General features: G+C 52.1%; 2 protein-coding genes across 2 annotated transcripts; one reads left to right on the forward strand and one right to left on the reverse strand.

Annotated features, from left to right (window-relative positions):
• Window positions 1–4,240: 4,240 nt before the first annotated feature.
• Window positions 4,241–5,563, reverse strand: ColSpa_06242 (palmitoyltransferase PFA5; the record flags this gene model as incomplete). Its single annotated transcript, XM_049272454.1, has 3 exons — window positions 4,241–4,827; window positions 4,957–5,397; window positions 5,449–5,563. The coding sequence occupies 3 exons, from the start codon at window positions 5,561–5,563 to the stop codon at window positions 4,241–4,243; spliced, it is 1,143 nt and encodes a 380-aa protein (XP_049128411.1).
• Window positions 5,564–11,936: 6,373 nt separating this feature from the next.
• Window positions 11,937–12,244, forward strand: ColSpa_06243 (uncharacterized protein; the record flags this gene model as incomplete). The annotated part of the gene is made up of 2 exons (XM_049272455.1): window positions 11,937–12,059; window positions 12,128–12,244. 2 exons carry the CDS (start codon window positions 11,937–11,939, stop codon window positions 12,242–12,244), a joined length of 240 nt encoding a protein of 79 aa, XP_049128412.1.
• Between the last annotated feature and the right edge of the window lie 240 nt (window positions 12,245–12,484).

The raw sequence follows: 12,484 nt of genomic DNA on the forward strand, positions 1-12,484 counted from the left end.
AGTCGAGGTAAACGCGCTTCAAAACGCGTCTGCTTTCTAGGCCCGACATCTACCTGCGCTTGCCAAAAAGAGGTTTAGCGCAATCAGCTAGTTCCACCACCTTGTGCCGATGATGACCAGCAGAACGTCCATTTGTGGCGCATCAATTGCACTGTCCCCTGTGGGCACTTGCCTCCTGTTCCATGTTGCAAGACACCAGTCGCACTACTTTTGACGCCTCTGTGCAGGTATGAAAGAGAACGCTGTCTTCTGGGAGCAACAAGAACGGCCATACCTCGACGTTTCGTCTGCGCCCCTGCATCCCTACTATAGCTCAAGACGCCTTCGTCCTGTACCTGGGCAGTAGACTATTAAGATAGCTCCCTACTAGAGCACTGCGACATAGTTGACCTTTTGAAATCCAAGCCTCAACTAACCGCTCGGCCAACACCTTCGGTCTGCCGTGCGTTCCTCTAATATCGGCCAGTGACCCGACACCAGTCGACCACCGGCGTGCTCTTTTCCTTCGGACGTCTAGGTCTTTTCCGCTCCCTTTCACTCCAATATCGATACTACGCCGCCGTGATGCTACGTCATGGGCCAGTTTGTCCAACAAAGTGGTACCTGTTCCAACTACTCGGAAACGCCATCTGAAGATCGCGCTTTAGTTGTCTTCTAACCCTGCTGGCTCTCGATCTCTCGTCAGGGCAACCTTTACGGGCTTGCCGAAATGTCATCATTCAGCCAGTCTCCCTACCAAACAGCTACCCGGGCCAGGAAATCCATAAATCAGAGAGGACCCCTCGTATCTAATTCAGTGAGAAGCGAGCTCTTTCATCGCGGCATATAAGGTTTTCTGCGATTCGGTCTTCACTCGGTTCCACGTCGATCGATTTCGACTCGTCAAAGCAGCTGTTGGTTTGGAGGCGTCGAGCTCGTGGAGTTCAATGACGATGAATGACAACAAACGTTTTCCCCGCATTTCCTGCTTTCCCATTCCGACTTTCACATGCAGAAATGTCGAATATCTGCTTCCAAGAATAAAGCTGCTTTGCAACAGCGAGCACACGACTGCATTCGCCGCCCAGGGGCGTATTGGAATTGCCCAAGTTGCTGCCTTGACTATGCCAAGAAACCTCATCATGATCATGAGACACATCCGGCCTAATCGCTTGACAGCCACTGCCTTTTGACCCATCACGAGTTTTGCCAAGTAAGGTACCGTAAGACAACAGCACAATCGGTCTGGATCAGGAGCACTATAGACTACGTCTCGGAAGCCTAGCGACCTGTCTATTACGCGGTTTGGTTTACATGCCTTAGCATGGTTGAATGTGATTCTACCTCCAATTCTAGGGGGATTAACAGCAGGCTCTGACAAACCCTCGATCTCAGACATGTTGGTGAGGGCCAAGCGACTGAATGACAAGTAAGGCTAGCCTGCTAAGGCCACGGTTATACATCGATCACCTCCGATATCTTCTGCAGGCTGCGAGTTGCACATTGCATGCCGCACATCTAAAGAAGGTGGCACTGCTCATGATGTTCAGTTTGGCCTCAAGGAGCTTCCCCGCACCCAACCCTCTTTACTTCAGGCACCTTTTCTCAGCCTTTTCGAAGTTGTCGGCACACCACTGTTGAGCTAGCCGACAAAGGGATTGTTACTTGCCCAACGTCTCGCATGAGTTTTTGCGCGTCTGCTGTCCTCGCGTTGATTTCGGTCAATTCGACAAGAAGAGGGACTGTCGTCTCACGCTCGATCGTGCCTTTTCCCAACTGAAGTCTGGCACCAATCATTGTACTGGACTGGCTATAGAGCCTCGCGACCCCTGTCATGGAGTACGACACCCCACGATGACTAGCGGAGGATAAGGAACGATGTGACGAATAGGGGACGACAGTCGACAAATTCTCTGTTCAATCCCACGCTTTACGTAGCTCTGTGATGGCTGCCGTCATCCATTAAGACATGGAAGCATCCATTGTATACGGCGGCTCGGATCAAAAGTTATTAGTAAAGTATTAGGGTCGTCTGTTGGTTGGCCATCTCTACGCCATGGCACAATGTGTAACAATATTGGTATGATGTAACATCTTATTGTTTGCATCGAGCCTTGTTAAAACTCGTCAGGCAACCGAGCAACCTGAAACTCCCATTTGTGCGGCCCACCGGCAGGCTGGAATGTTAAAGCCACCATTTCGAACTGGTACGATCATTCCGACGGGTTGCCATGGAAGTCTACACCGCAAGGGCTTTGTGACCCCCCTACCTCATGGGCGAGTCTGAATCGCCGAGTATCGACCACGTCATCTAAGGGCAATGACATTGAAGCTTCCCGACAACCTCTTGATGATATGAAATTGATATCTATCGTGGTTGATAGTCCAAATGGGCACGAGTTTTGAAGAAATATTGAACTATTACTGCTGGCTGAGTGGGTAGAGCTTTGGCCACCAGCTGCTTATCGGCAGATAAAGACCTATTCGGTGTTCGACCAACAAGCTGAAGTGCCCATATCGAACCCAACTCCGAGGTGGGTTGTCCGGTTGCCTTTCTTCGCCGCCTTGCCTGAGAATAAGCCACGCTAGCGGCACCTTTGATATCCTCGTCCGGTTGGCTCCCGACTTTGCTTTCCCCGCGGGTTCATTCTTTAGATAATTGACCAAACGTATCGTAGGAGAACGGGGTAGTGCGCTTGAAAAATGACCCTACTTTTTCGGATCAGTAGCCTCTCCCTGGTTAGCTTCGGCCGTCCCGTTGTGATTATAGCATACATCATGTAAAGGGGTTGCCGAATCACCAGAATCAAGGCACCAGATGATCCTCATCTCCAAGCCACTCAGATACCCCGTCGACAGGCTGTCGGATTTTTCGGGGTCATTGTACCATCGACCATCCTTATGGATAGTTTCAGCCACTTCGTATTCATGGAGACAGCCGTAGTATTCAACACACCCACCTGATATTGGATGACGGCACCCCTGGAATCCAAGCTTTTCTCCCATGAACGGTCATCGAAGAAGCGCACTTGTGCGACTCATATGGATAACCAAACAGCGTTCGCATGGGTGTGGCTACTCAGGGCGCTTCCAGCCGGACCTCTATTCGGATTCTTGGTGTTTATGGCAGGGTTGTAGGAAACATCAAGTATACTAATACATGCTCTGGGTTGAAGCATACTCATATAAACCCAGAGACTCGTCCAACTAGATCGGATCATGGTTTCTGCCGGCCAGTCTTGTGGACTTTCACGCATAGTATTTTCGCTTCACTTACACGTCTATTCTCTCCGTCTAATCAAGCAGCTTCTGTGGTACAGATCCCTTGAACTATCCAGTCTCAACCTTTGTTGTTACATGGGCGTCTGGTGTATCTCTCATCACAGAACATTGTGTTGCCAGCAACCAGATAAAGATACCATGTGAGAATTCCCTAGGTGTAGTGTCTTCTCCGTCAGCTGCTGACTCTTGATAGGTCGGACGACGACCACGAAACCGACACAACTCTTCCTCCTCACCGCATTAAATCCATGGACGACGGGTCTTGGACATGCTGCGAATGCAAACAGACAAACAACAGCGCGCATTGCGGGACAGACCATGACGGGAACATGAAGTGTTCAAACGCGCCGTGCAATCACACCAAATGTAAGGATTGTACCGATGCTGACTGAAGCTGGGTCTTCGGCCAATGGACCAGTCTACATATTAGACCAAAATGAATTTGGACTTTGGACACAGGCTAGAATTACCTCAGCATACATTTGTTATCCTCAACGGGGCTTGACTTTCATCTGTTAATTTGTGTCCAACGCCGAGAAACCGGGAGACGGACCCACTGGTCGTCGGCACAGCCCCGCCGCTCTGACGGACGCCACTCCGGACCGGTGGGTCCGTCCTTTGCTGATCCGGGAGACTGCGGACGTCGCTCCAATGCGCCACGGAAGCAGCAAACCCTGTCAAGCTGACAATCACCAACGGATGAATTACGAAGGGTCCTGTAGACCGACCAACAGGTACTCGGAGGGAGATGACTCTTAAGTTTAGACAGCGTTGTACATGTTTTAACGGGCTTGTGTCACACCACGTTTGACCCTTTGTACTGAATTAATAATTACATAAGAGGATTCAACGATAGGTACAGGTGTTTGCACGTGTATATATATCAAAGAAAAACGCTGAAGTCCCTTTTACCTTGCTTAACCCGCTCAAAAACGCCCCCCACAAAAAAATAAGGCCCATGGATACCTTCGCTCCTTGGCTAGTGGCCCCCTGGCCGCATCTCCTGCATCTCCATCTCGCCAGAGGGTTGATTGGGATCAGGTAGGCCATGTCGTTCTCGGAGTGTCTGTATCAGGGAGCCCATTTCATAGTCACTCTGCATGCTGTCGTGGTTGGCGCACGGCGACCCGTGTATGGGTAGAAGCCAATCGACCCAGCTGTGTCCCATGACTGCCGTCCAGTTCCTCCTATAGCCAAGATCCCATGGGTTCTCATCCGGCTCAGTCCTGACAATGGCAAAAGTACGCGTGGCTAGGCGATCGCGCGGAGTCTCGCTATCCACGGTGGCATCCGAGGAGGTCGGTATTCCCTGAGGGTACTTTGATAGAGGATACGTGACAGTTCCATAGTAGTTGCCGGGACGGGTGCTGTTTGGGACCCTGATTGCTAGCTGGTGCACCCACGATTTGCGGAGAGCGTCAATGTTGGTGATGTTGAGGAAGATGAAGCGCCATGAGGTCGCGGTCATCAGGAACGTGAAGAGACCAAAGAAGCCGGCAATGGCAACGCCCGAGATCGTCCTGCCATCGACGGTGCCATCGCGCACCTGCAGTGCGAGACAGTAAGCTGCCTGCGCGAGAGCAATCGTGCAATACAAGGTGCAATAAAAAGTGAACTGGGCGAAGAATTTGAAGGCTACCTTTCATCAGCATCAAAAGCCTCACAATATGCCTGTGAGAGAACGGCAACACTCACACGTCTCCGACACCATGCCGCCGACCCAGGGACAGTAGTGGTCCATTTTGCGTACGCATCGTCCCACCTCGCTCGAATGATGGGCCCGATCGGGCTTCCAGTTGCGACATTCGGAGCACCACTTAGGCCTCCCGTCGCTCTCGCACACAAAGACGTCTTTGCTGTAGAAGCCCTCTAGGCCGGGGCTGTCGGGATCTTGGTCGGGACCGGTGAAATACGGCTGGCTTTCCAAATCGCCCTCTTTCCTCCGTCTACGTTTCTTATTCGATTCTCTCGACGGGTGTTGCGCCTGAGGACCAAGCGGTACCAGACCTGGGTCCATCTTAATCTTGATAAAAGTTCGTAAGTAGGTTACGATCGTGAGGAGGTAGAAGAAGAGGTAAATCGTGATTGTCGAGACTGCGGCGCCGACCTCGCCCCTGGTCCTGTACAGGTAGTCGACTGCAGCACATGTCAGCTACCGGGTGCGCTCTGGAGTCAAGGGAGACCAACCGCCTAGGTAGGCCACGATCACGTAGGTGGCATAGCCGCTTGTGCCCGTGATGATGGTGGGGATGATGCGCGTCACCCATCGCGAAGCACATTTAGTGCTGGTGGCTTGCGACATTGCAGAGGTGCGATCATTGCCAAAACATTGGGAGTCAGGCCGGACAGCGAAATGATACCGCCGTTCGGAGGCGATATGCGATGTGCAAGTCGCGGCGAGGGACAGATTGTGCCGCTGTGTTGGGCGATGCGCAGGAGTGAAGTCGGTCGTTGAAAGACTCGACCTGGTTTGGGGAAACGGGTGGTGACGGGACGACAACCGAGAAAGAGCCTGCGCGCTGCTGGGAGGTACAAGCGCGGGTGCGGGCATGGGTGCGATGCAGAGCAATTTCCACAGGGCCAGGGTGCTGCGGGTATGGTGGGCACAGGGACGGGAGACGCGCTGCAGGCTGGAACAACAATGCATTGTGTTTCGCGGAGGAAACAGCTGGGATTTCGACCTGGGAAGTGGATCAAACTTGCCGTCAGCCCTACAGACAACTTGCGCACCCTGTAGGTATTGGACTCAACCTCTTCACCTTCTTTGCTGCCTCGTCCACACCTCCCATACTCATTCAGTAGCGGACCGACGTCGGTCTCCCCACTGCGAGGAAACCACTGCCTCTCCTTCATCAGAAAGACTTCGTGCAAGCCATTTACATTCCTTCGGTTCGGCAGTCAACCCTCCACCTTCGTTCAGTAACGCGTCACCACAAACCATCGGATTGTGATCCAGAGTTAGGAATGGCCAGCTATCAAACTGAGGAATCAATCGGACTTTGTTGAAGCGACAAGGTTCAGCTTTGCCGAGTTAAGCGCGCGTTGGATATTTGTAATGGCCTTATCTGTTCTTATTCGGCAACGCCAACTTTCCGACTGCAGCTGGCAAGTGTGGCTTCGCCAGCCAGCTGACAGGGCTTGCAACCATCGTGAGCTGGTGTTTCAGCTGCTCCGATACGGAGAGGTGTATTCGGCGTCGCCCAACACTCGGGTGTTCCGTGTTCAGGTTCCCTATGCCGGAGATCACTGCCACTTACCCTTGAAAGCTGGAAAAGGGGGACCGAGGTTGATGCTTAGCCCTAACCAGCCCCTGCCGCCCGATATACCAGGCCGCCACGCCCGAACCTGATCATGTGAATCGAAGAGAACCGCCTGTCGTTTCCTCGTAGACCTCGAAATGGTTCAGCTTACCTTTGATAGTACGCACGCCTGCTCCAAATTACAAAATAAGACGGCATCAGGATCGTCCGACAAGCTGCAAGGCCTCCAGTAGATGCGAGGCAAATTGCACATGCCACCCACCCCTACCTTCGCCTTGATGGCTTTTCTTCAACAAAGAAGAAATATGGTATGCAGCATTTTTGATTGTAATAAACTATGCCTTCGCATCAGCAGCATGCCATTGTGTCTTTTCATGACAATACTGACCGACGCTACGCTCTCCCAGAGTAGGCCTACGTGACCGAGAATCCTTCCAAGAGCTCTCGTTGTCGAGTTCCACCTAGAACAACAATTCAGCAGAATCCGGTACTTCCTACTGGCCGTAGCTTCTGGCATCAACCTTGAACACCGTTCGATTCCGCTGGGCTCCAGTAAGCCTGCTGTCCAGTCAGACTTTGCCACCTACTAGCAACACCATGTACGAAGCCAATCACCTCAACTTTACCCTGGTCTGACCTTCAGCCGCAATTGGACTTGTTATTGAGCCTCAAGGTGGAATTCCAATCAGGGACTCAAGGAGCAAAACTAGCTGTGTGAGATGATCGGTGGGCCAACATCAGGACCGACAAGGCCAGGTAAAAGACAACCTTGTCATGAGGCTCAAGAAAAAGGCCTTTCTGCCTAGGGTTAGGTCGTGAGGATTCTCTGGCTTTCAGCCTGAGGTTTCCAACAACTGCCTTGTCATAGGCATGGGGCCAGCAGAGCCGCATGACATCCTGAGTACTTAATCGGCACATCTTCCCAGACACTTCCTCGACCGGCTGTCGTCCTCACTGACGGTGGCCACCCCGACCAACAGCGGGTTGGTTTCATACCTTCCAAGTATATGATATCCTTGGCCATTGGAAAGTCTCCCGATTTTTAATACCGCAGTCTCATTGAGCTTGTGAGATTCAGCCTAACTGCTTTCGACTACTGACGAGGGAAGATACCGATGGAAGATACCTTGGACCACCGACTATTAACTCTTTTGATTGCTACTACCGATTATCAACTATCGACTATGGGGCCTCAATTACAGCCCTCTCACTGCTGAAATCGACTCTAAACCATCGGCTGTAGGTCAGTGGCTATCGACTTTTCTATGGACTATCAAACGTCAACCATCCAATGTAACTCGGCCAGGTTCTATACCGAGTTATGTTTATCATGCGTTATCCACTAACGATGTCCATGATGAAGACGCAAACGCATATGAAGTAGGGCAAATATCGCGATTCAGTTGTAGGCTGAAAATAGTCCGTTTAACCATTCTCCTGTTGCTGCTAAACAATAAGCACAGATAACCACCACGATACCATTCAATGAGTTGCCCTTGGCGCTAATCACTTAGCTCCAGCAACTGAAGCCATGTATCAGATCAATAACAAGCCGCCGCCTCTGAGTAGTTCCGGATAACTTCAACTTAGACTGAGCCCTTGACCGACCGTCACCGAGCACTCACCGAATCATCACGTGATAGAGCATCGACAGTATCAGAGCCGCATTTGGGCGAGTCTGGGAACCGCTGTACGCGATTACGCAAGCACGCATTAGACACATGCAGCCTTCTCCAACCCCTCTAAACTATTCACGCCAGCGACCTGAGCCTGATCCTCAAATCAACAGAGGGCTGCTGCCTACGACCGAATTGCTTTTGGCTTTTAACCCGGCCGAATCATTTGAAGCCAAGGGCCTCTATGCGATATGTTATCTCAAACCTGTCCTACGCTCACCCGACACCCGACCTGAACATGCATGCGAACATGCATACGATCGTGGGGGTTTGAGACTACGACCAAGGCTTGGGTGGATGGATTGTTTCATCGGTACGGCAGTATGACTCGAAGTCGAATAACTTCCGGGCCATCGTGAAGCCACTAGGGTCGAGTACACAGTCCAATTTAGGGATGCGGCTCTGCTCTGGAGCCTGTCGTGTCTTGGATCAGCCTTCGAACGTGCCTCACAGTCGAAGTGGAGTAGCTGCCTAACTGCTCGGTGTCGTCAACCAGTTTCAGGGCGACCGGCCATGTGCTCCCTTGCAGCCTTCCTGGTGTACAACCGTCGAAAACCGCAGAGCCGCAAAAAAGTACACTGCTTCCGCCTTGCATAGCCGCAAGCTCACGCCGCGAACCCACCCAATCTCGGCGGGTCTCGACGGCACTTCGCATCTCGCGCGTCCCTACGAATTCTATCCGGCGGCCGCCCTGCTCCGTACTTTCGGCTCAAGACAAGGAGTCATCTGGAATCCTGCCGCTCATTCCTTTTCGATTACGTCTGTGGCCACGTCTGGGCTAACTGTCGCGGAGACCTGCCGTCTCAAGATCTGCCTAGATTCACCGTAGCATCGCGTACGAAGACCCCCGGGTATGAGATGCATCGGCACACGCCCCAGGAAAGCAAAGGTTGCATGCCAATGGGAATGAGGAGAGGCGTCTTACCGGGTGCCGGTATTGGTGATGCTCTAGGGCGCGGGATGTTTCGTTTCGTCGTTGCCTTCACAACCCTGTCAAGGTAAAGAGGGTGCCTTTCGAAACAAGCCACGATGCTCACCGATTTGGCCTGCCCGGGACTTTACCAAACAGACCTCATTCACGCCGTCAGCGACTCCGCCTGAGGCTTCATGTGCAGCACCTCCTAGTGGTCATTGTTGCGTGGCTTGGGATCTCGTTAGCCAGCAATTCCACTCCCACAGTTGGGAATTGGTATTGGCCTCGTATGGAATGTATATGTGACGGCGTATAAAGGAAATTCTGTCTTGGTTGCTGGATATATAAGACGACAGGAGAACGTTCTCTGCCTGAGTTTTATTCCATCATCAGCTTCGGCAGCACTTTCCACATCATCTTAGCTTCAAAGACATCTAGCATTTGACTCAGATTCATATAATCTACTCCTTAACTCTCCCAAACACTCTCGTACCATCTCCGCCTCTCGCAATGCCGTCCAAATCTTCTAGCAAGTCCTCCACCTACTGGGTCTGGACCTGTGTAAGTACCTCCATCAAGACAGCAGTGCTGGTAGAAAACGCTGACAACGAGAAGTGTCAATGCGGTGACTCGGGTATGACCACTGCGATAGACAACTGCCCGGTTTGTCAGTACCGCCGCTGCCAGAACTGCGTGGTCCAACAGGTCAGGAGCAGAGGCAAAAAATAGTTGTCCTCCGAGCCATCTGTTGTCATGGTTCTTGTGGCCGCCGTGGAGCCGCAGCAAGAAATTCGGCCCAAGAGTCTTCGGCACGGTCCTCAATAACGCTCCTATGGGGGCTCAGGACGAGGGCCATGAAGTTTGCCCGCCAGGGTTATGAGAGTACACGCAAGGAGGGCATTGATCGTTCTAAACTGTCTTCACGTGTCATTCGTTTGGTTTTTTTTTTTTCTTCTCCTTTTTCCCATTGGTCTGTGTTTCCTGGTTCGGGTCTTTTGGTATCCCGCATGAGCTACGGGTCAGGGGTGGGCAAATACTACCGGAAAAGGGGGTAGTGACCCGCACATGGGATACGGGAGAACTCGATAACCGTTTTCTTGATGTCTTCTTTTTGTACTGGAGGAGCGGAGACTACAGGTTGTTTGTTAGATAGACTAGAAGTCCCACGACGTCCTCCACAACGGAATTGATCTCAATGTTTTGTCTGTTTTGTCTACAATTTCAGTACTCGGCGCCTCAAGGTTGTATGACTGTACCTGAATTATGGTTCACCCAGAACGGGGGTAGATTATACCCAGGGCCTGTCAGATTTACTTACCACTTAGCTCGTGTAAGTCGTAGTCAGTGGCCGCAGAGTGTGACATCTACACAACTCACAGTGTCTTGCATCCCACAGACATGACGTTATCTCCTCTCTAAACCTTTCAAAATCACAAACCAGGCCAATCATAGTACGCTTCTAAACTCCTGCTGACTTTGAAACGGAATTGTCCCTCAAGCGTTGAATTTGCATGCTATGCAAAGTGGCGAAGTCGAGTTCTTAGTTTGCCTCCACATTTGACTGGAATTACCATCTCAATAGCAACAGCGTCTTTAGAAATTGCAATCGCGAGCGGTTCCACAGCTCCCATGACGCGTCTCTCCTCACGAGTCTGCCTCCAAGCCCTCGCAATCTATCCGGCTGCCGCAAATCTCGAATCGTCTGTCCTTGCTGGATGCCAGAGCGGAAGGTGGCCAGGAAGTCGGCAAGTCCGCAACTCAAGTCCATGTCCATCTCCTCAAAGGTTCAAAATCTGCCTCAAAGCGCCCCCGTGAGCCCTCCAATTTGCGATAAAAAACCGGCGTTGCACCGAATGATTCGTCCGCCATTGGGGAGCTCGGCATGACTTCGTCGAGGCACGTCGTCATATCTTCCTCAAAGATGTGCGTATTCGGTCACAAGGAGGCCCTGCATGCGGCAAGGAAGCACTTTCAACACTCCGTCATTGGCTATGGCCGTCGCCGGCACCACGGCTTTTTACAAGAGGAAAAGGGTGTGATGAACGGTGGTAGCGAATGCGTCGACCTACCAATGCCTGTCCATTCCATGTCGATGCACGCACGGAGGCCACACCAATCTGGTTAGGCACGCGTGCTTATTAGAGAAAAAGGGCTTTGCCTTAGTACTTTGTACCTTTAGGGCGACCGTTGGGTGTGGCGCAGCCTTGCATGCGTTTCCCGCGTGGCCTCAGGGGTGATGGTCCGCCTGTCTTGGCCTCCTTTTTGTGCATGACATAAGAAATTCAACCTTTCGAGCATCAGCGAAAAATGCAAATCCGACAGCCCGGAAAGGGTGGGAGGCGCGGTGCTACCGGGGCGACTTCGCCTCTCCCTTACACGCCTCATGGTTCTTTGAAAATGACAAGGCAATCATAAACTTGAGGACGAGGAGGATGACAGGCGTCCCGGCGATGGGGCCTTCTTGGTGATTGGGATTTGAGGAAGAACAATTCCACCGAAAGAGGCGATGTTCCCTCCAAGCCTCCCATTCTCCAAGAGGAACCTCCGTCTGGAAAGCAAGCACTGGCTTGCTTCTCACCGATCCTCTTCGACCATGAGGACGGAATAGGCCGCGGACTTGTGCGAGCTTGGTTGCGTGGGATTCCAAAGGCCGCAAAAGATGTCGTCGAAGGACTTGAAAAGGAACGACATCACCTCCCTTCAGCTCGAGACATTAGCAACTTCTCGTCGCACCACACTCTTCCACTGCAGCTTCCGCAGACACCCGACACAAAAGATATACAGCAAAACTTCCTTTCCCGCAAGCATCTTTAACCAATCTCGAAAATGGCCCCCAAGTCATCCAGCTCCAAGGGTCACGGTAGCTCCAAGAGTCACGGCAGCTCCAAGGGCCACGGCAAGTCCTCTAGCAGCAAGGAGAAAACCGTCTACTTCGAGGTCTGGTACTGCGTTAGTGAACCCCCTGCTCGGCTGGAGCCCTGTCCCTTTTGTCGTCGTACTGACTTGACCGCTCGCAGGACGCATGCAACTATGGCCCGTGGAACCCTGCTACCGATGCGGACTGTCTTAACTGCGGCCACCGACGCTGTGGTACCTGCACCTCGAATGTTATCGCGCAGGGCCCTAAGCAATGAGTGAGTCTAGTCTCGACAGACGTTGAACCATAGAGTTGTGGACGAGACGCCCTTGCTGACTCGGTTATCATGCAGACTGCACTGTCAAGCATCAACTCCATAGCCCACGTTCGGGAGCTTACATACACGACAATGATAGAGCTTGGATGACATGACGCAAGTCGCTTCTTCGAGAGAATGAACATGCAACGGAGAAGACAGGGGGGTGAGACAAAAGGCAGCCGCCGGGCGAGCTTGCCA

The sequence above is a fragment of the Colletotrichum spaethianum genome, assembly GCF_022836535.1.
Source record: "Colletotrichum spaethianum MAFF 239500 DNA, contig14, whole genome shotgun sequence".
In the NCBI taxonomy this organism is placed as follows: domain Eukaryota; kingdom Fungi; phylum Ascomycota; class Sordariomycetes; order Glomerellales; family Glomerellaceae; genus Colletotrichum; species Colletotrichum spaethianum.